Source organism: Cucurbita maxima, unplaced genomic scaffold (genome assembly GCF_002738345.1).
Source record: "Cucurbita maxima cultivar Rimu unplaced genomic scaffold, Cmax_1.0 Cma_Scf00053, whole genome shotgun sequence".
NCBI classification, from domain to species: domain Eukaryota; kingdom Viridiplantae; phylum Streptophyta; class Magnoliopsida; order Cucurbitales; family Cucurbitaceae; genus Cucurbita; species Cucurbita maxima.
Window position 1 is genome coordinate 318,844 of NW_019272069.1, and position 23,498 is coordinate 342,341.

General features: G+C 34.6%; 2 protein-coding genes and 1 pseudogene across 2 annotated transcripts; 2 read left to right on the forward strand and 1 right to left on the reverse strand.

The window, feature by feature from the left end:
• Positions 1-617: 617 nt before the first annotated feature.
• Positions 618-4,970, reverse strand: LOC111471556 (protein REVEILLE 6-like). The gene is made up of 8 exons (XM_023117284.1): positions 4,689-4,970; positions 3,854-3,911; positions 3,516-3,639; positions 3,254-3,421; positions 2,862-2,966; positions 1,940-2,049; positions 1,720-1,779; positions 618-1,102 (listed from the first exon to the last, which is right to left on the reverse strand). The coding sequence occupies exons 1-8, from the start codon at positions 4,889-4,891 to the stop codon at positions 995-997; spliced, it is 936 nt and encodes a 311-aa protein (XP_022973052.1). The 5' UTR covers positions 4,892-4,970; the 3' UTR covers positions 618-994.
• A 4,013-nt stretch (positions 4,971-8,983) lies between these two features.
• On the forward strand, positions 8,984-10,719 carry LOC111471567 (heavy metal-associated isoprenylated plant protein 39-like). Its single transcript, XM_023117301.1, has 3 exons — positions 8,984-9,258; positions 9,350-9,425; positions 10,201-10,719. The coding sequence occupies exons 1-3, from the start codon at positions 9,253-9,255 to the stop codon at positions 10,539-10,541; spliced, it is 423 nt and encodes a 140-aa protein (XP_022973069.1). The 5' UTR covers positions 8,984-9,252; the 3' UTR covers positions 10,542-10,719.
• Positions 10,720-19,085: 8,366 nt separating this feature from the next.
• On the forward strand, positions 19,086-23,265 carry LOC111471482 (annotated as a pseudogene).
• Positions 23,266-23,498: the final 233 nt, after the last annotated feature.

The following is a 23,498-nucleotide window of genomic DNA, read 5'->3' on the forward strand; positions in this document are numbered from 1 at the left end:
CGTATTAAGATCAAGTTGTATGTGATCATTATGTAAAGTATTAACATTTTTAATCAACGAATTAATAAAAAAAATTTAAATATCTCATAGTTAAGTTTTATAGGAACATGTTGAATAAGATATCCCAATCCAAATCCACATGTCTCCATGTGATCATTATGTAAAGTATTAACATGTTTAATCAACGGATTAATAAAAAAAAATTAAATGTCTCATGGTTAAGTTTTATAGGGAACACATTGAATAAGATATCTCAATCCACATGTCTCCACCTAAGCAATTTAGATCGAATCATGTTTAACAATGACAAAGTGAGCATCTTAAAATAAGACATCTAACCTACACTATTTAGATTGTTTCTTGAAAATGATTCTCTCATATTTCGAACACATTCTCTACTGTATTTCACCTCCTCATCAATCGAACTTTTAGCTTTCAAAATCAATCTCTTAAAAAAGAACCCCATGAAATTATAAACCATCTTATGCCAATTGTTCATCGATTTCAATTTACAACATTTATTTCATGTGCCTTTGTACACATCTAAACAAGTTCTTGAGATGAAGAACAATATTTATCACAAAACTTCCACTCAAGGAATTCTTTTGACTAAGAAATATTTGTAATAATCCAAAAGTTGATCATAGGACTAAAAGTTTACAAAACCGTTTACAAATTAACTGCCAAAACTCGAATACAGGGCTTCCCTACCTAAGGGCTATACAGCACTATTTCAAGGGCTCTCCATCTCTATACAAACAAAGGCCAGGACACGATTTTGTGGCTATGTTATGTACAAAAGACGCATCAAAATAACTGAGCACAAAAAAATATATATAATGCAAGCGACCTCACAACATTGCATAAGGCATACATACTTGGCAAGCTTTTTTTTGGGTCGCCGTGCTTTTTATTTTCGGGCAATCCCTCAGCATCGATCGGTATTCTGTTCGAATAGCAGCAGCATGCTGCTTATCACCTCCTCCTGTGCCAACTAGTTGGCTACCAATTTGGGTTTATGATCATCGACATAGATGGGCTTATCCATATCGCCATGCCGAATTGGCCCCGAATCTATCTCATAGGATGAAAGCAACCTCCTCTGCAAAGGGAAAAAGAGGAAGAGCATAATAAGCAAATATGTTTCTAGAAGGAAATCATATTACACTAATGAGTGCATTAAAATGACATTGATGAGAACTAAAAGAAGTCGATATTAGTCATATTTTACTGTTTATCACAAGAGGTTTAAGATGCAGAATCAGAATTTCATGTAAAATAACGAGATATCGCAATTTATCACAAGAAACGTCGATCAAAATATTTTCAAATGCTGCCTTAGTTTTATGTATGTTCTCTTCCGGTCCAACCATTTTAAAATGAAAATTGACCTCAGAACTCAAGCTAACACAGGGTACAACTTACAGAACAGAACTTTACTAAATGAGAATGAATCTGAAGTTACACATAAATATCAGAAGTTTTTATCCTAACTCAAGTGTCCAAACATATTCCAGTTTGGTAGAAACCCTACTAGAACGTCCACAGCTCGCAGCCTAGATATGACCCCTCGAAACAATACGCATAAAATCAAATGGAAAAGAAAATCTTTAAGGTACCTAAACTTTTGTTACTTCAAATTGTCTATTAAAGCATTTTTTTTCCACCCAGAAAACACAAAAGTGGGGAAAAAAACTACAAAGAATAATTGGTACTTACATGATCCTCAAAATCAGGACTGATCAAATTGATGGATAAGTTTCTCATCAACAGCAGAACCTACATGGAGGGAATGATTATTGTTTAGTTAACAATGTCTATATGATATATTTTTAAACTAAAGCTGTTCTTATAAAAATGAAATAGGAAATGCACACAAAATCTTTATTCAACTAAAGCAACAATGCTATGAAGTAGAAAGGAAAGGTGTAAATCATACAGTTTCAACATCAATTGGGTCCATCCTTTTTAACTTTTGCAGATGACCTGAAGCATTTGGGTCAAAGACACTGCCAATGAAGCTGTAAACTTGTGTGAAATCTGGCAGAACTGCACAACAAAAGGGCATTTAAGTATCAAGAAAAACAATAATACACAGGAAATAGGGAATGAAGATTCACTAAAATCATTAAAACAATTCCATAGGAACTTACACCACTAGCAAAACTAGAAAAAGCTCATAGAAGTCATAGTGATCCAAAACAATAACACAAGAGTTCACAGATATTGTAACTCCAAAATTCCAAGGAAAAGTCGAGTTCTTTATTTTTTTCTTTTTTCTTTATTTTTTTTTTTTATTTTTTTTTTTTTTGGCCTACACATGATATAAATGTCAATTACATGCCCCAATAATAATCACAGAAAGCCTTTGAAAAAATGGACGAAGTTCGGAACTATTTTTTACAAAATTCTCTTCCGTGGGCATTGAGATTGTACACTATTCTGTAAAACAAACCTTGATCAAGATCTTGAATCATTCAAAGAAGTTAAAAAATATAATACAAATGATGCAATATCATAATTACGATCAAGTACTTTAAGCGTGAGAATATAGAAAGGATTACATCTATTTTCCAGATTATGCATCAATAACACCATGCTCCTAAGAGCATGTGTTAAGGATCGACTAATACATTCCAGATTTCTGATTCCTAAAATACATAAACTGAAATTTCATGTATTACTATCCTACTTCCATGAAGAGAAGTAATTAAGAACTTCAAACTAGCTAATGAGCTCCTTGACATAACTACTAAGGATATGCATCCACGATTTTTTATTGAATAAGTTCAAAGCAATCTCAAACTATTTGCAATAAAATAAAATAATTTAAAGTGCATGCAAATAAATGAGAGGATCACCTCTAAAAGAATGAGTGTTACTTCCTTGATCAATTGTTTCAACAAGAGGGCATGCTTTTGAAGGGCTTTCAGTACTACTGCAACAATTATTTGCTGTTGTTGGCACTGCATACACATATAAACCAAACAAAAAAGTTACATGTGTAACTTATTAGCAGTTTTTTAGAAATCAGAGACACGAAGAACTTTAAATGATCCTCATACGCCTGCATCCTAGGCACCCTCGTATTCCTCTACTTCCATTTTTTTCCATGCATGGCAGCCCAGATGACAACATGCTAGGTGTTTAAGGCACGTAATCACATTCATCTTATCCAGTGTGACTAACTTATATGTCAGAAGCCATGAAAAAACTCATGATTTCAGAGCATCTAATATTTAGCCTTTGATACCTTGTGATGAATTGAGTGGCTGGACAGAGTTCACTGGCCAAGAAGGTACAGCTCCACCTGGTGCCGGACGTGCAAGTATTGAAGATGAATCTGGCCTTATGGTGCATCCAGGTTCAAGTAGAGGAGACGTCGACTGAAATGACCCTGGCACTTGAGAAGGCATGGCAACTGACAAATAGTACAAATGACATTTGTGAGCCGCTGTTAGAACAACATAATGTAGTGATATCAAGCACATTGAAGAGAGGTGGGGGCGACTAACCATTTTTTGAAGCCTTCTGAGGATATGGATGAGCAGCCTTCCTTTTCGGTCGTGGAGGAGGCAAATGCTCACCACCTCCAGTTTTCTGAACTTTTAAGAAGTACTTCTGTGCATGACTACGTATCTGTGGGGCGTCATTCTCTTAGTTTGTCATTCATAAATTAAAGTGTATACAGAAAATTGCATAAACCTCCTTTAAATGAGGTTTCTTTTAAGGAATTTGCCCAATTAACGAAAAATTTAATTGAATCGAAGACAAGTCCAGTTTTTCTAATGATAAGAGCTCAACACTCCCAAAGAAAGTAAGTCGAAAATAACAGGGATCTGGCATCAATTACCTGTATAACAGTTTTCGATCCAACAAAAGCTTCAATTTTCTTCCAATCACGATCAAAACTGGATATAGTTACAAAAATAATAAAGAATCATAATCAAGGCATATGTCAAGAAAAGATAAGAACAAGTAGTAACCACAATTAAGTTCTCAACCCACTTGGTTTCTCTTTTTTCAAATTTTAAACGGACAAGCCATAGATCATCAGTAAAGAATTTTGAGTCACAAATTATGTTTTCCTCCATTAGCAACCCAGAAACCCCATTATTTCTCGCTTTTCCACCTTTTCTTGTGCCAAATACCAACTCCACTAACATCCTCTTGCTTATAGAATTTCACCAATGGCTAATACCGAGCAGGATCAATTATCAGTTGGGAGTAGGGACCGTATTATCACCTAGTATAGCCGAGGCAGTTAAACTAATTAAGAAGAGTCATAAATAAAGTGGTGAATTCCTAAACTTCTAATTAAAGAATTTCTGAAACACTTGTGAAAACCAGATGGATCCTGAAAGCCCTTCGCGCCATCAAAACCCTACTCAAACCCCTACCATTTCCATTTCAAAAGAAATACAATCACAGCTACCAAAATTTTTGCATAAACCACCCATAACTAATTTCCACACCTACCACTACATCAATTCAACCACTAAACCCCAAAATTGGCATTCAATTCCCCACATTTTCAACATTTCCTTCGCCACCAAGATCCACCTAAAAAAAATAAAATCCCAAACGAAATTGACCACACAGAACGAAGAGAAACAGGCATCAAATTCGAAAACCCTAAACGAGAAAGAAACCAATAAAATTGAATGCAAGAAGGATGAAAAACGTACAGCTGAAGAGCTTCGAGGAACTTGTCGTGCTCGGGCTCAGTCCAGCTCTCTCTAGACTTGGTAATTGTGTAGGGCTTACGAATCTTCTTGGACAAATCCTCTGACGCGGCCATGGTGGTTGTAAACGGCCCCAGCCCTGGCAACGCCATTCCCGATGGATCCAAGTAGAATCCCTCGGACGGATTCGGGTTATTAGACACCATAGAAGATGAAGCAGAAGCAGAAGCAGTAGAAGGGGAAGAGATTCAGGTTCTTACAAAGCGGAAGAAGAAATAAATAATAATAATAATAATATTTTTTTATTATTTAATTATGAAAAAATAAAAAATAAAAAAAATTTGTATCGATATCAGGATTGAAATAAAATGCGGCTGTTCCAAGGGCGGATTCAGAATTTATAGACAAACTGGAGTTTCTATCCTCTGCGGTTGCTTCAACTTAGGTCCATGAAAACAACGAATCAACGGTCGAAACGTGGCAGTGAAACTGGAAAAACTTTGTAAAATATTGTTTTTTTTCTTTTTCTTTTTTTTTTGTTTGTGGCATTGAGTATAATTAGCTTTAAGAAGTATTATTTATTAGTAAAAAAATCTGTTTTCAGAATTTTATAAAAATAAATAAATATATATATATAAGTCCCATGGCATTAGGTTGGTCCGCGATTCAGCGAACAAAATCTGATCCATGAAAGGGAAAGTCGGATATTGTCCACTTTGCATAAGCTCTCATGGCTTTAATTTGGACTTCCCAAACTTTGAGCATAAGCTCTCATGGCTTTGCTTTGGACTTCCCAAAAGGCCTTATACCAATGGAGTTAGTATTTCTCAGATATGTGACTTTCATCATCCAACAATTTTTACCCATTCACGTGTCGCCTTTTTTTTTTTTTTTTTTTTACCATTAACTTTTAAATTTTCTAAAACATAAAATGTAATTACCTAAATATTCTACAACTTAATAGTTTTGAAAAAATTATTCAATAAACCCTAGTATATTAGTATTTAAAGTGACTAGCTCTTGAATCATAGTACAACGAACATTTTGTTAAAACGAGTAAAGTTGTATATATATTTATACATAATTTTTAAATTTAAAAAAATTAAGAAAAGAATAAAAGAAAATTATAAAATCTTCGAATAAAGGATAATTTATATTTTAAAACGAAAGAAATCTCTAAATACTCATTCCTCAGATTAAATGAATCTCCCTTACAATAAAAGCTAAATATAATTAATTAATATTATATATTAGTCATTCTTATATTTATAATTTAATATTCTAAATAAATAATTAGTTAGATTAGCCCTTCTTTCTTCCTCCATCTTCCTTAATATTTTTACTATTTAAGTTATTTTCTAAAATATAATTATTTAATTGGTTAAAAGATTATCATTTATGCAATTAATTTGCTAAACATTTCAGCAGTGTTACTTTTTGGACTTTAAAATTTAATTAATTAATTAATTTCAACGTAATAATTTAATAAATTCATATGCATTGGAAACTAGAATTTAATATATTTTATTTTGTTAAAATAAAAAAGTTATAAAAAAATGTTTTTTTTTTTTATTCGGTGGAGCCCATGTAGAATTTCTCGTGAGTTCTCCAATCATCCAATCCAAATATCCCAACATTTTTATTTTCTCAAAAGGAAAATAAATTATTTCCATAATCAAACACTCCAAAAAAATAAATAAAGTAAATTGACCTTTTTACCCTTGACCTTCCTTTTGTCATTCTTGACCGTTCTATTTCTCTCTTTTATCTATCCTCTGCCCAAAGGTGTCGCCTGACCGTTGGCTCACTTCCTTATTTGATTTTTATTTTTATTTTTTGGTTATTGGTTGAGAGGTTTATTTTTTATATATATATTCTTTTTATGGTTGATAATCATTTACGTTAAAAACTTTAAATTGATAGTTTTCTTTTAGGAACAAAATGAAATCATTTTGATGATTGAATGTCGTGATTGTGTGAGTTATCTAATAATAATAAGACGATTTCCACCGACCAACTCTGAGTTCTTTTAGTATGTTTGTGTGTTCCTTGAAAATTCTTAGAAGGTTTTGAAACACGTTTAGTAACAACTTTCAATTCTTTTAAATCATTCTTAGTCGGGATCGCTCTCATTCAAATATGGTATCGATTCATTCATGTACCACTCTTTTGTTCGAGTGTTACAGTGATGATGTTTATAAGAAGTTTCTACACGGGAAGATATTTTTTTAGGGAGAAAATTATAAATTAATTCCTTTCCAACAAAAGTTACACATTTATCAATAATATTTGCTAATTTTTGAACCCTAATTCTTAAACTTTAATTTCAAAAGATTATATTAATTTTCAACATTTTAAATTGAAGTAGGTGAAAGAAACTTCATTTTCACACTATTTCTGGAGAAACGTGACCATTTTGTCTTCATAATTATATTTTAAAAAATGGTTAATAAACTAAATAATTAATAAAATAGCTAAAATTAGAAAAATAATTAAGAAAAATCGTCCAAAAACAATTTAAAAAATAATTAATTATTATCTATGATGATTTACTAATCATAAAGTAAGTATTTTTTTTAATTGGTATAAAATAGTGAAGATTTAACTGAGTTATTGTCGATTTTAACCTCTTGAAATTAAATTTGTAATTATTATGACCCTAAATAATTTCGTTTAACAAAAATAGTTATTCAATTAACTAATTAAAATTAATTTCTTCATTGAGAGTATCGGATATACCTTATTAGCACCTACAAATGACCTAGGTGATGTTTAGAATATTTGTTCCGTACTTTAAGTGATTGATAGGAATATCTCTTTAACAAGCATCCATGAGTGGACCAAGTTAAGATTATGACATTACATATAGAACGGTTTACCCATTGACTTAGGTAAGTGCATTTCTTGTAAATCTTGCACCCTAAGAACCTGAGTGTCGATCAAAGGTCTAGACCTATGTACACCTAGAGGATGGATTATCCTCGAGAAGATAAACGGGAGATGAGATTTAAACCAACTACAATACTCTAAGAACCTAGTAGACTTCCATAGCAAAGATGTCTAAGAAAGCTTAATAGCTTAGTATCGATGTGATAGTATTACCAGAATACACCATTAGCATACGCCCTACCTAGAGTATCGTTAATGTTCAGGCCATCAAGACGTCATACTATCATAGTAGATTTTATGAGGTAGCGTTGTAACCCAGGATGTCGAATGTTCACTGCTAAAACTATGCAAACAACCTAAGTAAAAAAAACAGAAAGATTGAAAAACATATACAAACTCTTAGAGATTCAAATCAGAGATAGAGTAGACACCAGGCCAAAACTTCGTGACTATCTGTTAGGTTAAGGATGGAACGTTGGTTGACTCGAGATTTTCTAGACTTCCTCTAATTGCCCCAAGAAATGTTCTTTCTTTCTTTACTTCTCACCCATGTTTTTTTGCATTTATCTAAAAGAAACTTCACTTTCTCTTTCCTTTCATTGAAATAATAATAATAATAATAATTAAATTTACCGAAAAATTGGACTTTTAAGATATGTTTCATGGAAGTTGTGTAAGACACGTTCGATTCATCCGTGTTAACTGTTAGAGGTGTTTAAAAATTTTCGATAACTCGAAAAATCCATTAAGTTGAATTCAAATAAATAAAATTTTTATAGATTTAGTTGGTTTAGTGATTCATTCGATCCAATCAACCTAAGATTATTATTGTTAACTTTGAAATATTTATTTAATTTTTGATTGTTTTTTTTAATTAAAAACAAATTATTGAATAAATAACGTGACAAAAAATTCTCCAGCATTCCCTACGTCCAACAGTTCGTGAGCAATTTTTGGATATCAAATAAACCTCGTAACGTCCAACAATTTTCCTACAACACCTAATGTTCGGTGTGATTTCTGTATTAGGTATGACGGTGCCCAATCATCATTTTGATCAATAAGAACTCCTTTTTGAAACTGTACAAGGTTCTTCCAAAGCATACTGTTTTCCTAAAAAGTACGATAACTCGATCCAGCTCAACCCACGAATAAGTCTACTAATCATCGGGATACAATGTTACAATGCAAGCTAATAAAGTCCTCAAAAACCACAAACTTTTGCACCCGACGTTTGTTTGTTTTTTTTTTATCATCAAAACCTTACCTTTTGTGTTCACAATTTTGGTAAGATCCATTTAGGAAGTTGACTCGATGTTTTCAAGGCTTTCTTGGAACACCTGTGTTAAACAAAAGATGGCCGCCATTGTAGGCTGCAAAAGTGACCAAAAAACACGCATTTCATTAGTTTAAACAGAGCTTTCAGAGAAAGAAAGTGAATGAATTTTCCATGAATTTTCGTTATTTAATTTCCTTGACTCTTCACAGGAGACCTTTCATCATGACTTAGTCGTCATCGTCTTCTTCGTCTTCTTCTCTCTCTATCTTTTCTGTGTTATAAATTGGTTCATTCCGTGTCCTTTCAATTCCAGATTTCATCACTAAATTCTTCTCTCTCTCTCTCTCTCTCTCTCTCTCTCTCTACTTGTTTTAATTTCCGTTCTGAAATTCTCCAGAAATGAAGGTACGGCTTGTCGAATTCTTTGTCTCTCTTCTTTGATGGGTTATGGGTTTTGTTTTTTTGATGCTTATTTTTTGATTTGATTGTTTTGCAGAAAGTGATTCTGAAATTAGATGTTTCTGATGAAAAATCAAAGCAAAAAGCTATGAGCTCTGTTTCTAGTTTAGCAGGTACTTAATAGAATTTCTTTTGATTCCTTATTTCTCTCTCTCTAAGAAAGCAGAGGAAATGAAAATATATCATTGAAGATCTGTCCGAAACAAACCCATCTTTTATTAGAAGAACAGATTGAATCCCATCGAGTTTCTCTCTCTCTCCCTCACTGCTCTGTTTTTCTCCAAACCAATTGAAGTTTCTTTTTCTTCAATTTTACATGAAAAATTGAACGAATCATTATTTTACATGAAGAGAAAAAATAACCCATGTTTCAGAATCTTCCATCTCTCTCTCTCTCTCTCTCTCTCTTTTTGCTCTGTTTTGGAGATATGCTCTGTTTTTCTCCAAACCAATTGAAGTTTCTTTGTTCTTCAATTTTAAATGGAAAATGGAATGAACCCATTATTTTACACGAAGAACAAAAACAACCCATGTTTTAAAATCTTCCATCTCTCTCTATCTCTCTGTTCTGCTCTGTTTTTGGAGAAATGCTCTGTTTTTCATCAAACCAATTGAAGTTTCTTTTTTCTTCAATTTTACACGACAAATTGAACGAACCCATTATTTTACATGAAAAACAAAAGCAACCCATGTTTCAAAATCTTCCATCTCTCTCTCTCTCTCTCTCTCTCGCTCGCTCTGTTCTTTTTTGTAGAAATACTCTGTTTTTCTCCGAACCAGCCATTATTATACATGAAGAACAAAAACAACCCCATATGTCAAAATCCACCACTTTCTCTCTCTCTCCGTCCTGTTTGGCTGAAAAAGTTTGTGGAAAAATGATTGCAGGAGTGAACTCAATCTCAATGGACATGAAAGAGAAGAAACTGACCGTAACAGGGGATGTAGATCCAGTGATGATAGTGAGCAAACTGAGGAAAATTTGTCACACAGTGATCGTATCAGTTGGACCAGAGAAAGAAGAGAAGAAACCAGAGCCAAAGAAAGAGGAACCAAAGAAGGAAGATCCAAAGAAGGCAGCAGAGGAAAAGAAGAAAGAAGAAGAAAAGCTTGCAGAGATGTTGAAGGCATGGCATGCCAGAAATAACCCCTGTTTTTATCCACCAATTTGCTATCCTCCTAGAAGCATAAGCATTGAAGAAGATCCAAATGGCTGTGTTATTTCTTAAAATCTCCCTCTCTCTCTCTACCTCTCTCTACCTCTCTCTGTATATGAATGCCATTTCAAATGGGTATTCCCAAGTTCTAGACCTAAGTTTTGAGTTCTTTCTTTCTTTTCCCACTCCAAAATTTTGTGATTTCATGTATGGAAGATTGAAATTTGGATGAGAAATAATATTTTTTTTTTTGTGTCTAAGACTCAAAAAAATGAATTAGCGATTTTATTAATTTAGGAAATTCAAGCGATTTTATATGAGATCCCACGTCAATAATGGTAGAATATAATGAAACATTTCTAGTTGACAGACCTATGTAACAAACCAAAATACACAATAACCACGGTGATTATGTTATTTTAAACTTAGTTTATATATATATATATTTTTTTTTCTAGCCACCAAATATAGGCAACTAAATTGAGTCATACTTGGTCAAGATGTATCTAATTTCAATTAAAAATTTAAACGTTCATATCCCTAACTTTTAATTTATTGAACTATTTAAAAATATAATTCGCGAGATTCCAAAGAGTAATGGTGTTCATTTCGTGAGGGGGAAGAACGTTTTTTAAAAATTGTTTTTTTTATACTCTTTAATTAGTAGAAGAAAAATAAAAAAAAATATAGGTTTCATAATGAGAAACTGATTTATTGTTTTAAAAAAGTATTTGCAAATAAAAAAAAAAATAATATTATAATCAAAATTAATCAATGAAACGAACATAAAAAACCTTATCTCTTAAGTCATCGGTATAATCGTTGACTTTGAGTAAGTCTCTTCTATACCCATTTTTCTGATTATTTATTTTTAAAATCTTAAATAGGAAATATTAAGGGTTGTTTTGTAAATTTGCTATTTTGTTCTATTTTGTTTTTTAATTAATGGTAATTTTATATTAAATAGAAATAGTTAAAATTTCGTATAATAATAATTAATTTGTATGCCGGTTTTGACCAAACCAACTAAAAACCATTTGCATTCGTAATAAATTCATGCAATTATGATGATAAATTATTGAAAAAATAATTAAATATTTATTTGTAAAATAATAATTCAAAAATAGTTAGATTAGTATTACTAATAACAAATTTATGTTGGATATATTTGTGTAAAATAGTTTGTATATATTTATTCCCAAAATATTGTTATAAACAATTAAACACCTATTCTATATAATAATTAATAAATGAAAAGGTAATTGCGTAAATATAAATACAAAAAAGAAAGAGAAAAATAAATTTAAATAGGCTAAATTACCATTTTACCCATAGTTTTTGTTTGAATCCAATATATATTTTTTTTGTTCTAAAATTTCAAATATTTTATTATATAATATTTAATTAAAATTCCTAAATATCTCGATGAATAAATTTTCGGGAGAAAACAACGTTCATAATAAAGTAGGAAAGATTGGTTAGCTAATTGATTCTCGTGTATAAAATAAAAAGAAGGTATAAGTTGATATAAATTGGTTGAAACTAAATATTATAATTTTTACAAGAAAATAATTAGAAGTCAAACATTCAATCCAAAAAGTTGAAATTTTTTAAAAACATAAATTATTTCTATATCCAGGTGTATCTTTTCTACCTTTAGCCACATCATCGTCGCATAGATCAACCATCAGGGTGTTGCTTGTGGGAGATTTCGTCGTTGTCGTCGTCATTACGAAATGGTTGGGAGATCCCGAATGGGATTTATGCATGTCATTCTTTTTCTACTTCAGTTGGCTTAGTTCAATTTTAAGGTCATTTTGCTTCGACTTTTCCTCGTTTTAAGGTAAATTTACTTCTCCTTTTCGTGTTTTAAAATGACGATAGCATGTGTTTAGCGATGATCTTAGTCAATTTAAGTTTAAAAAAGTTGGTACGTTATAGTACGAACTTATTTAATTTATATATCTTTTATTTAGGTAACTTTTCATAAAATTGAGACATTAATATTTTTGTAAACGACACAGATATGTCTGTCGGAATTCTTCACTGTGTATGAGTGGAATAATATTTGGCAGCACAAATACAATGTTCAAATGGACATGAGATATATCCAAAGATGCCGTCTTCAACCAAGCAACTCTTTTTGTCAATTTCCACTTTATGTTGACGTCGATCCATACAATAATAATAATAATATAAATTATCTCGATATTACGTATGACTAATTGATTATCAAATAGAGTGCATATTTATTCATATGTTAATATAAACTCGAGTATGACCAACTAGACAATTGTATTTACATCCGTCCAATTAAAAAATCACGTATGAGATCTCACATTGGTTAGAGAGAGAAATGAAACTTTCGTTATAGAGGTGTGAAAATTTCTTTTTAGTACACACGTTTTAAAATTGTGAGGCTGTCGGCGATACGTAACGAGTCAAAATAGACAATATTTACTAGTTGTGAACTTGAACGGTTACAACTGAAGTTGAACCCACAAGAATTTACCCATAAGCGATGAATCATAAATAGAGATAGACATGAGGGGAAAAAAAGGTTTAAAGATGTGTGAACACACCTTTTGCCATATTTGGTGGAGATGCCTTTTAGAAAGTTGGTAATAATAATAGTATGGAGTGGTAGCCAACTATCCTCCAAGTAAGCCTTGACTTGATCATTTAGTGGTATTTGTTTTGTATATTAAGTATGTTGCCTTTTGTTTTTAATAATTCACAAATGAGAGAAGAATTCCAATACGTCCCTATTGATAACTATTTCGTTTTTTATTTTTAGTTTTTGAAAATTATTGTAATATCTAGAAAACGTTTATAGATGCTTCATGACTCATCATTGATTGAGTTGTTGATAATACAGAGGATCAGATTTCTCAAAGAAACTTAACTCTCCCTGTTCATTGACCCATCATTCAACCGACGCTCTTAGTTTATTGTTATCCCTGACTCGATTGTTCTTTGTTTATCATTACTCGAAAATTATCTGTTGGATATGACCCACGATCGAAATATACAGAAACAAGTAAAACGAGCAAGAACAACTTGAGGGGAGAGATTCTTTGAATGGAAGATTGTGACTAGAGCATCCATTTGATGAGTATTTATAGTGGATAAAGCACTAACAAGTTTTCTAAACTTTCTAAGTTAAAAATCATTAACCATCTTTCTAATTAACTTGGTCCACAATTTGGCTACTGCTCCATTAGTTAATAACTTCTTCTACTAGCTTAAGTTTATTGACTCACAATCTCCCCTAAGCTTTGTGCTCTTCGGGTTTGATGATGAAACCTTCAGGTTGGGCAACATACAATCCTTCTTGGAGGTCACCATTTAGGAACACTGATTTGACGTCCAAGTGATGGACCTCCCACCCGTGTTAAGCTGCGAGGGCAAGAATCAACTTTATAGTATCCAGTCTAGCCACAAAATCAACACCTCACTGCTGCACGTATCCCTTCGCCACAAGTCTTGCTTTATGCTTGATGAAATTTCTCTCACTATTCTTCTTCAACTTAAACACCCACTTCAAATTGATGGACTAGTTAATGCCCACGTCTTGTTCTTCTCAATGGCTTTAAGATCTTTTTCCATGACCTTCTACTACATCGTTTCAGTTGCTGCCTCATGGTAAGTTTTCAGCTCCTCGGCAGCAAGCAACACTAACTCGTCGGGATCCAATTCTTCTTCAAGTGTATGTACATAAATTTCAGCAAGAGAATGAAACTTCTTTGGTCCATCCTCTGTTGTGGATCCTCCTATGCTCTCGCATGAGCTCTCTTGTTCTAGAGGATTTATCATGACTTTCGGAGTCACTGGTGATGACATGTGTGGACTTTTTGGTGTCGTTGTCGGTGTACATTCTAGGTTTGTTGTGTCTCCTTCTTCCAGGGTAGTGAACTCTGTAAAAGGCTGCTTGGTATCACCAATGCTGCACCAATCTCACTTCTTCTCTTCTTCGAATACGACATCTCTACTTACATGAATTTTCTCATGTTGCGAATCATACACCTGTGTGCTTTGGACCCATTCCCTACGCCAAAGTACATCTTTTGGCTTATGTCATCAAGCTTTTTGATATATGGTTTTGCAGTCTTAAAATGTGTTGTAACCGAAGACTCTTAGATACTCGAAGTGAGTTGTCTTACCGAACCATGCTTCGTAGGGGGTGCAAGTGTCTAGCGCCTTTGTGGTAAACGGTTTAGAAGATAAACTGCATGTCATATTGCCTCATCCAGAAAGTCATCGAAACTTGCATGCTCTTGAGTAAGCTTCTTGCAGTGTTCATTATGGTGTGGTTTCTTCGTTTGACCACACCATTTTTTTGTGGAGTGTAAGGTGCAGGGAGTTAACACTTGATGTCTTTCTCTTCACAAAACTTTGAGAAGTTCTGGGATAAGAACTCACCACCTCGTTTGGTGCACAAGGTTTTTAGCTCGTGATCAGACTATTTTTAACAAGTCTTTTGAACTTCTTGAATGCACATAATGCCACTCCTTTATCTCTGAGCTTGTACATCCACATCCAATGGCTATAATCATCAACAAGTAAGAGAAAATATGTTCTTACCAGCAATTGATGATGGGGTGATTGTGTATGATCCCATATCAATTGGAGAGGATGTTGGGCCCCAAAGACGGGTGGATTATGAGATCCCACATTTGTTGGAGAAGGGATTAAGCATTCGTTATAAGGATATGGAAACCTTTTCCTAGCATACGCGTTTTAAAGACCTCGAGAAGAAGCCCGAAAGAGAAAGCCCAAAGAAGACAATATCTACTAGCGGTGGGCTTGGATTATTATAGGTTGAGCCACATAAATCTGCATGAACTAGTTGCAATGGTCACTCAGCATGGAAATGGGTTTAAGCTGGAAACGACAGTCTTGCTTGTTTGGAGACTAGAAAAATTTCACATAGCTATTCGGGTGTATGATTTTGGTTAGCCCAGTAGCCATTTTCTTCTCTCCTATCGTTTTGAGCGCCTAAAAATTCAAGTGTCCAAGTCTTGCATGTCATAGCCAAGCTGAGTCTGCGAGTGTCGTCAATAGAGAGGAAGGTTGGCTGGTCTTCAATAGTAGTTTGTATAGGAGGTTATGCAGCTGTTTTGCCTTCATCAACAAGGTTCCATCTCTGTCGAACATCTTGAGGAATCCACTCTGCTTTCTTCTTTTTTCATCTAACCAAGACTAATAATATTATTCTTCAAGATTGAGATGTAATATACCTTGGTCAGTAAACATTGGTCGTCATTCTTGCATTGGAACAAGATGGATCATTTTCCTTGGATTGATACAATTGATCCATCACCAAACTTCACGTTTTCAAAGCCGTTCTCATCAAACTTCTTGAACTTTGCTCAATCTCCAGTCATGTGGCTGGTTGCTCCATTGTCTAGGCACCACATGTTGGTCTCTACTCAGTTTTCTTCTTTTGTGAGAAGTTTCACCACATGTTGGTCTTTACCATAGTCTTCTTTAGTTAAGCATGAACATTTTGACATCTTCTAAGCCAACATTAGTGTGGACTCTTGATCCTGCGTGAGTGTGAGGTTTGCCTCCTCATCGCGCTTCTTCTTGTAGCGCTCAACACATAATGCTCTTATTTTCCACAAAAGTAACACTTGATCATGCTATTATCCTTCAAGGGGTTGACATTATTGTAAGGTACTTTCACGACCATGTCCACGATCTCTATTTTCATTATTATGGTTGTAATGTCCTCTCGTACCTGAAAAAGAAGAGTCAGATGCATTATTCTTTTTCATCCGTGTGAGCCATTCTCATGTATGAGTAAGAGGCATTTCTCCTCCTCTTTGTCTTCGTAGCCATGAATTCTCTCTTCATGAACCTTAAGATGATCAACGACCTCCTCTACCAACATGTTCTTGAGGTCACCGAACTGTTCGATGGAGGTAACAATCTGCATGAATCTCGAGGGAACAACTCGAAGGAACTTCTTAACAACGGAAATCTCCTCCACCTTGTCGCCTAACGAACGGATGCCATTGAAGATCATCGTCAACTTCATAACAAAATCGTCTATTGACCCACTGTCTTTTATGTGAATAGCCTCGGTTTGATCCAGTACAACTTGATTGGTTCAATTCAAACTTAATATCTACGAACTAAAACCAAATAGCTCTCCTATCCTCATAATTGCTCTCATTCAGATGCACCCACGATTTATTCATGTACTACTCATTTACTCAAGTGTCACATGTTCACTAGCTCTTGCCTTAGTTCATCCCCAAACAAGATACCATTTGTAACATTTCATGCCACAACGATTAGGTGACGAGTATAGATTTTGAGTCCTTATCCAAATTCTAAGCATAGATCATTGTTGCTTAAATGATTATTTAAAAATTGTCCCAACAACAGTTTGAAATTAAATTATATTTTTAATTATGGGAAAATGTATTTTATTTCCTCTTTTGTAATTTATTATCATCTTCTGTCTTTAATGTTGTTTTCACCTGAATTCATATGAATTAAATAAAGGGGAAGAAAATTAGAGAATTTGAAAATTATGATTATGGAACTTTCTCCCGAGCTACGACGATTAGGACTTGAATACATCATCAAGATTTGAAAAACCTCTCAGAAATGAAGACGTCTAAAGAATTCTAGAAGAGAATGCGTGAGATTCTCTTAACTTAAGATAATGTTGTTTAATATATCGAAATCGTAATATTTTACTTAAATTAAAGTATTATAAAATATCTCAATATATATTTAAGTAAGTACGTATGATATGATATGTTCATTTAAATAGGGGGAACGAGAATACATGGCTTGTACAAAAATGTTAACTACAAAATATGTGGATTCAACAAATGTCGTGGGTCGACGTTCCTTTATGACTACTAAACTCCCAGCACTTCACCTCATCTAACACAGTCATAGACTTGAAAAAGAAAATGTAGAAAGGAATAAGGATATAGATATAGCCCATAAGCAAACTACTTGTAAGCTTTTGTCGCATCTTTGACCTAGTAGATGACCACTCATATATCATTCTTGCTATGCACAAACTAAGGTAACTAGCTAGCCTTCAGAGTTGTGTCCGATGTCTGGAGTTGAGGCACTACCTCAAGAACATACTCATAGCCAGTACGCCTACCTTTTGTACGTTATCGTTGGACTTATAACTATAGACGAAAGTTGAAGCTATGTGCTCATGTTGCCCATAAAATTAGTAAAAAAAAATTGTGGCTTAAGGTATGTATTAACTTTTTCAGGTTCAAAGGTACCTAAATCATGTGCATACTCTTCCAAGGAGTCCTACAACTCTCTTGAGGTACATAACTTAATAGTTTTTGGTACTCTTAGCTCTATGTTTTATGTTTGCATACGTCGGTAATCAATCTTACGCTTAATATGCTCCGAGTCACAGTGGCTCTTGAATAAGTCCTAGGGTAACTGTCATAGGTATGGAGGAGACCTCTTGCTCTAAGAATGATCATACATGTCTATCTAGTGAGGCTCTATTCAGAAGATTCTTTCTAGTGGTGTCAGACAACATCTACTTATTCTTAAGATTAGTAAACTACTTGTCACATTGCCTTTTCAGGTTGGAACAATAAATGCATATTCCTACCACCCTCCTTGGGTTCGAATAGTCAACTACCTACCTTAGGAACAAAACTTATTCTATTCATCGTCTTTTCAAGTTAGAATAGTAAACTGCATGTTCATATCACCCTCCTCGTTAGATACAACCGGGTTAACTTAATAATATACCTTCTATGACTCTTAGAGTCCCATGTGGGTGATAACTAAATCTTGTGTACCAAGTAAACCCTAACTCGTGTTGGTTAGTTCACAATTAGAGGTTGCACCCTAAACGTCCCTAAAAGGTACCTATTCAACCCAAAAATGGTCTATGAGGCTCACAACTACAGTCTAACAACAGTTCGTGGTCTAACATAATCATAACAAGCATTCTATGGCACATAACATTAGTCTGAAGCATAAATGGGCATGATCTAAACCCTAAATCGTGTAATATAATAAGATAAATAAGTATATATATCATACTTAAAATGCTTAATCAAGGGAGAGTAAATCAACCCAGGTTAGAATAAATATAGAAAGACAATTAGAGATCTCAAATCATGTGCGCACTAGCAGTAAAATCAAATAATGTACTAAATTATAAACTTTTCTATTTACGAGACTTAAGCTATCATGAAACTATGTCAATTAGGCTCCTAAACATGTTTTCTAATCATTTGTCCAGGATCCTAATCGACTCCTACAACTATTTCTTAAAACTTACTACATATGGCTACTTTTGCTTTCTTGTTTTACACTAAAAACGCTCTTAAATTACTCCAATTCCTTCCAAATTTCACTAATATGTCTTATAACAAAGAAATTAGGAATGTGATTGAAATCATATCGAGAAACGAAGCAAATAGAGGTCGAACGGGCAAGAAAATGCACCCCATAGGCTGATCTACACGCTCAAAGAAGCTCACCCACTCAGAGCTAGAAAGAATGGTTGCTACTAAAGTTAACACAGCAGGTCGCATCAGAAGGAATTTGTGAAGCTTTCATGGCCTCTCAGATTGAACCTCCTAATGATCCACTTAAATTCATGACCCACTTCTTCCATTTCGCTACCTCCAATTTCTCTACCCTTTTAGCTCAACTCATCGTGACCTCCACTCCTCCAAATCTGCCGCTGTCAACGCTTTGTCGTCTCCGGCCGAGTTTACCTCCGGTTTTCCATCCACACTCAGGATTTCAGGGCTCAATTCGGATGGATAACCTAGCGGCCCCGCATTTGTAGGCCAGGTCTTCAGTATGTGCGACCTTTCTGGGACTGGTCTTATGGCATTTCTAAAAGGTTCTCCCCGATTTCTTGTCGTTAAGCTCGACTGTAATTGTTTTTTCATTTGGGTCCTTCGAGATTGGTTTGGATTGATAATTTATGTTGCTAGCGAGTAGATTGAAGTTAGGGTAACAACTGATTTTGCTAATGGGCAGCCAATCGTGGCTGTTTATGTATACATTATATGAGAAGTACTGCTCACGGTTTAGTCAGTTTATGAATATGTAATTTGGGGGAACTGTTTATGTGATTCACTTTTAAATAGCTTAACTGTTAGAGTTTATATGAGTATATAACTTGTGTTTTGTTTGTATTGTTCTGAGCGAAGTATCCGTTCAACTGTCATATCTTATTTGTTGATTCCGTTCTTTTAGAACACCAGAGTGGCCTAAGAAGATGTTCTCAACCATTACTAAGAGTGAAAGAAATGGCCCCATGTTCCGCTTCTTTACTGATTTAGGCGATGCAGGTATGAACTCCTTAAATCTCTATGTTTATGCTACACTTTATCTTCATTCCTTTTGTAGTATTTATGTGATTTATGTATTTGCTTCTTAGTTACATATGTTAAGCGATTGAATATTCCAAGTGCTGTGGTGGGGGCATGTTGTCTTGATTTAGCATATGAGCAGTTCAAGGTACTAAATTTAATATTGTTGGGTCAAGTCTATTGGGAGGAAAGTCTGATGTTGGTTAATTTAGAGAATGATCATGGGTTTATACGTAAGGAAATACATCTCCATTGATATGAGGCGTTTTGGAAAAGCCCAAAGCAAAGCCGTGAGAACTAATGCTCAAAGTGGACAATATCATACTATTGTGGAGATCCGTGATTCCTAACAAAGTCTAATTTAATGCTTGGATTGTATTTCTCAAAATGTATATGTAATAAGGTTCCTCTTCTGCTTATCCCATAATCATCTTTAAGTAGTCTATATAGTTTTTGCATACTCTTTTTAGTGGTGGTATAGATAACTGTGAAAAGCAATGAAAATCTTCATTCAATTCTTTTCTAACCGTTGATGAACAAGGATGGTTTTATGAGTATGTAACGGCCCAACCCCACCGCTAGTAGATATTGTCCTCTTTGAGCTTTTCCTTTCGGGCTTCCCCTCAAGGTTTTGAAATGCGTCTATTAAGGAGAGGTTTCCACACCCTTATAAGGAATGCTTCGTTCCCCTCTCCAACCGATGTGGGATCGCACAATCCACCCCCTTTGGGGTCCAGCGTTCTCGCTGGTACACCACCCGATGCCTAGCTCTGATACCATTTGTAACAGCCCAAGCCCGCCGTTAGTAGATATTGTTCTCTTTGAGCTTCCCCTCAAAGTTTTAAAACGTGTATGTTAGGGAGAGGTTTCCACACCCTTATAAGGAATGTTTTGTTCTCTTCCCCAACCGATGTGGGATTTCAATGTGGGATCTCACATAAATGTAATGAAGGGATCTTTATTGAATATTTGGGTGGAAAGGAATGCTAGAATATTTAATGACATGTAAAGGCAGTTGGAGATTGGCTGATTTGGTGAAGACCTGTATTTCTTTTGCGTGTTCTTTGTTAACTTTTTCTGTAACTTTTCTACTTTTGAACAAAAAGATTACCTCTCTATAACAATATTATGTCATCGGTTCATTTTGGAATTTTGTTCTTTGGAATCCATAACCATAAGGTACATTATTCAAACGGCAAGTAGCTGTACTAATCTGCTGAAGATTCAGTACTTGATTTTGGGCATTGTCTTCCATGATCTAACTTCTAAAGTTACGTGTATTATGCAGGAAAAACCAAATCTATTTCAGTTCATTCCAAATGAGAAGCAAGTATGATTTTTCTTGTCTGAATCAAAAAACTTCAATTAATACAAAATATCAATCTACCAGCTAGAATATCATGACAGTTAGTCGCGCCGTTAGCCCTTGTGTGCTTTTGTAATGTGTAGGTTAAAGCAGCAAACAAGCTTCTTAAATGCCTGTCTCAAAATGGTGGAATCAAAAAGATCGATGGCATTCCTGTTTTCGGTGCCCATAACTTGAATATTGCAATAGCAACTACTGATGGGATAAAGTGGTATGCCATTTTCTCAAGTTGGTTATGCAGTGTTTGCTACTTTGAGTAAGTACGTTGTTGTAAAGGGTGGTTCTATACCATATCATAATGTGTCTTCAAGAATCAAAAGGCTATTGTTAGTTTATTCTAATTTCTTTCTCGATATGCTCAATAATGTTATGAACTTGTGATACTCCCTACTTTTTTGATAAAAACATGCTCGATAATATTCTTGAAGAATCTGTTGATCAGCATTTTCATGCTTTAATCCAAACTCGGCATTTGCAGCGCCAGAGGGAGATAGTCGATGATAATGCAGCATCAGATGTTCTTGAAGAGATGAGTGAGAGTATATTGGAGCCTCCAGCGGTAAGATAGTCGGATAGTTTTCGTGTAAATTCTCTCGGTTTTCCCTTTTTCATTCTCTCTCCTTGATATCGTTGAGATGAAGCATATTGGTTAACAACCACAATACTCTGTTGATTTTTTCCTTTGAATCTAATACTATTTGGCATTGGATTATTGCTAGTAACAGAAATTGCCCTATTGTGTAAGGGTCTTTGTGGAAAAAGATACCTAAATCACATTCTTTGGAGATGCAACTTTTCGTGGTTTGTTTGGTAGACATTCGGTTTCTTGCTTGCCCGTCATAGGGACATAAATGTTATGTTCGGGCAGTTCCCCTTTCGTCCGCCTTTTTGTGAGAAAGGTCGGTTTAAGCTGGAGTATGTGCAATCATGTGGAACCTTTGGGGTGAAAGGAATAATAGAGTGTTTAAAGGTTTAGCTTCTTAGCAGGATAATTTTTATCCTCCCACTTTTTATACTCTATCTGGGTTCCGAACATAGCATCCTCGGATCGATTATTAAGCCACAATTAACATGCGTCGTCTTTCTTCTCTAGTAGGTTCAAGAAGTGATGGATGAGATGGGCAATCCTGGAATACCTCCGAGTGTCATCTCTAAGGTTGCTGAAATGCAGCCAGCTTCTTTATACCGTCGATAAAGTCATTCTTGGAAATAGATGGTTGCGTAAAGCTGTTCAAGTTCCCTTTCATTGTCGACTCATTCGAGAGACGGTATGTGCTCAGGTTTTCGAAATTAGGTACATCTTACAATACCTTTGATGCTATTTATGTTCTATGTTTCAGGAGTGCAACTTCTCTCCTAAGAATCTCAGAGTCTGCTAAGCAGCCCGAAGAGCTTCAGTATTATAGCTCATCACCCCTCAACATTCAAGATAATAGGCAAGCCAATCAAGAAACTAAGCAGCAATCCTTCAATCCTTTTAGAAATTTGTGGTCAAAACAACGCCAAAGAGATGACATTTGTCACGAATGTACGAATCAAAACGTGCAGGCAAGTCCTTTTCTTCCCAAAATAACAATGGTTGGTGTCTTTACTGGTGAATCAGGGGACACGAGTAAAGCCAATTTAAAAAAGACAATGGAAGATTTAATTAGAGAACTAGAGAATATAGATCAGGGCAATGCTGCTAGTCCTAACGAGTACGAATTCGACAACGAAGAACGTGATCCATTATTTGTTGCAAATGTCAGTCATTTCTGCTCTTGTTCGGCACGGTGGGATCAGAGGTAATGATTAAAGGACCTTTTGAGCATCATGCATATGAACGAACTATTCTTCTAACAACTCCGGTTTTCTCAGATGGTAGTGGTAGGCTTAGGCTGTTACAACTTGACCAAATGGATTCATAGCGAGACAGGCTTGTAAGTATTACAAATCTATTTCTCTGTTCTATTCTTACATGGGTCCAAAACTGCAATGATTGTTTGTTCAATTCCAGTAGTGTCTGTCTGTTGATATGGAATTGGATTTGAAAGAAATCTGTGCTAACGATTAGATATTGCTTCCTTTTTTGTGACGAAGCCTTTACTGAAATTGCTATGTCCATGAGTTTATGATGCCTTTTGTTCCAGTTTTGGTTAGAAATTGACGGTGTTGGATGAATCAAACAAGCAGAACTTTCCATAGTAAGGTGAGAACTGTTCTAAGAACAGGAAAAGGCAAAGCAATGATGGGTGAAGGAATTGGTAGTGGGTTTGCTTTGCTTTGCTTTGTTTTGTTTGTGGTTTTAATGCATTTCTTGTCCTCTTCTTCCATAGTGTT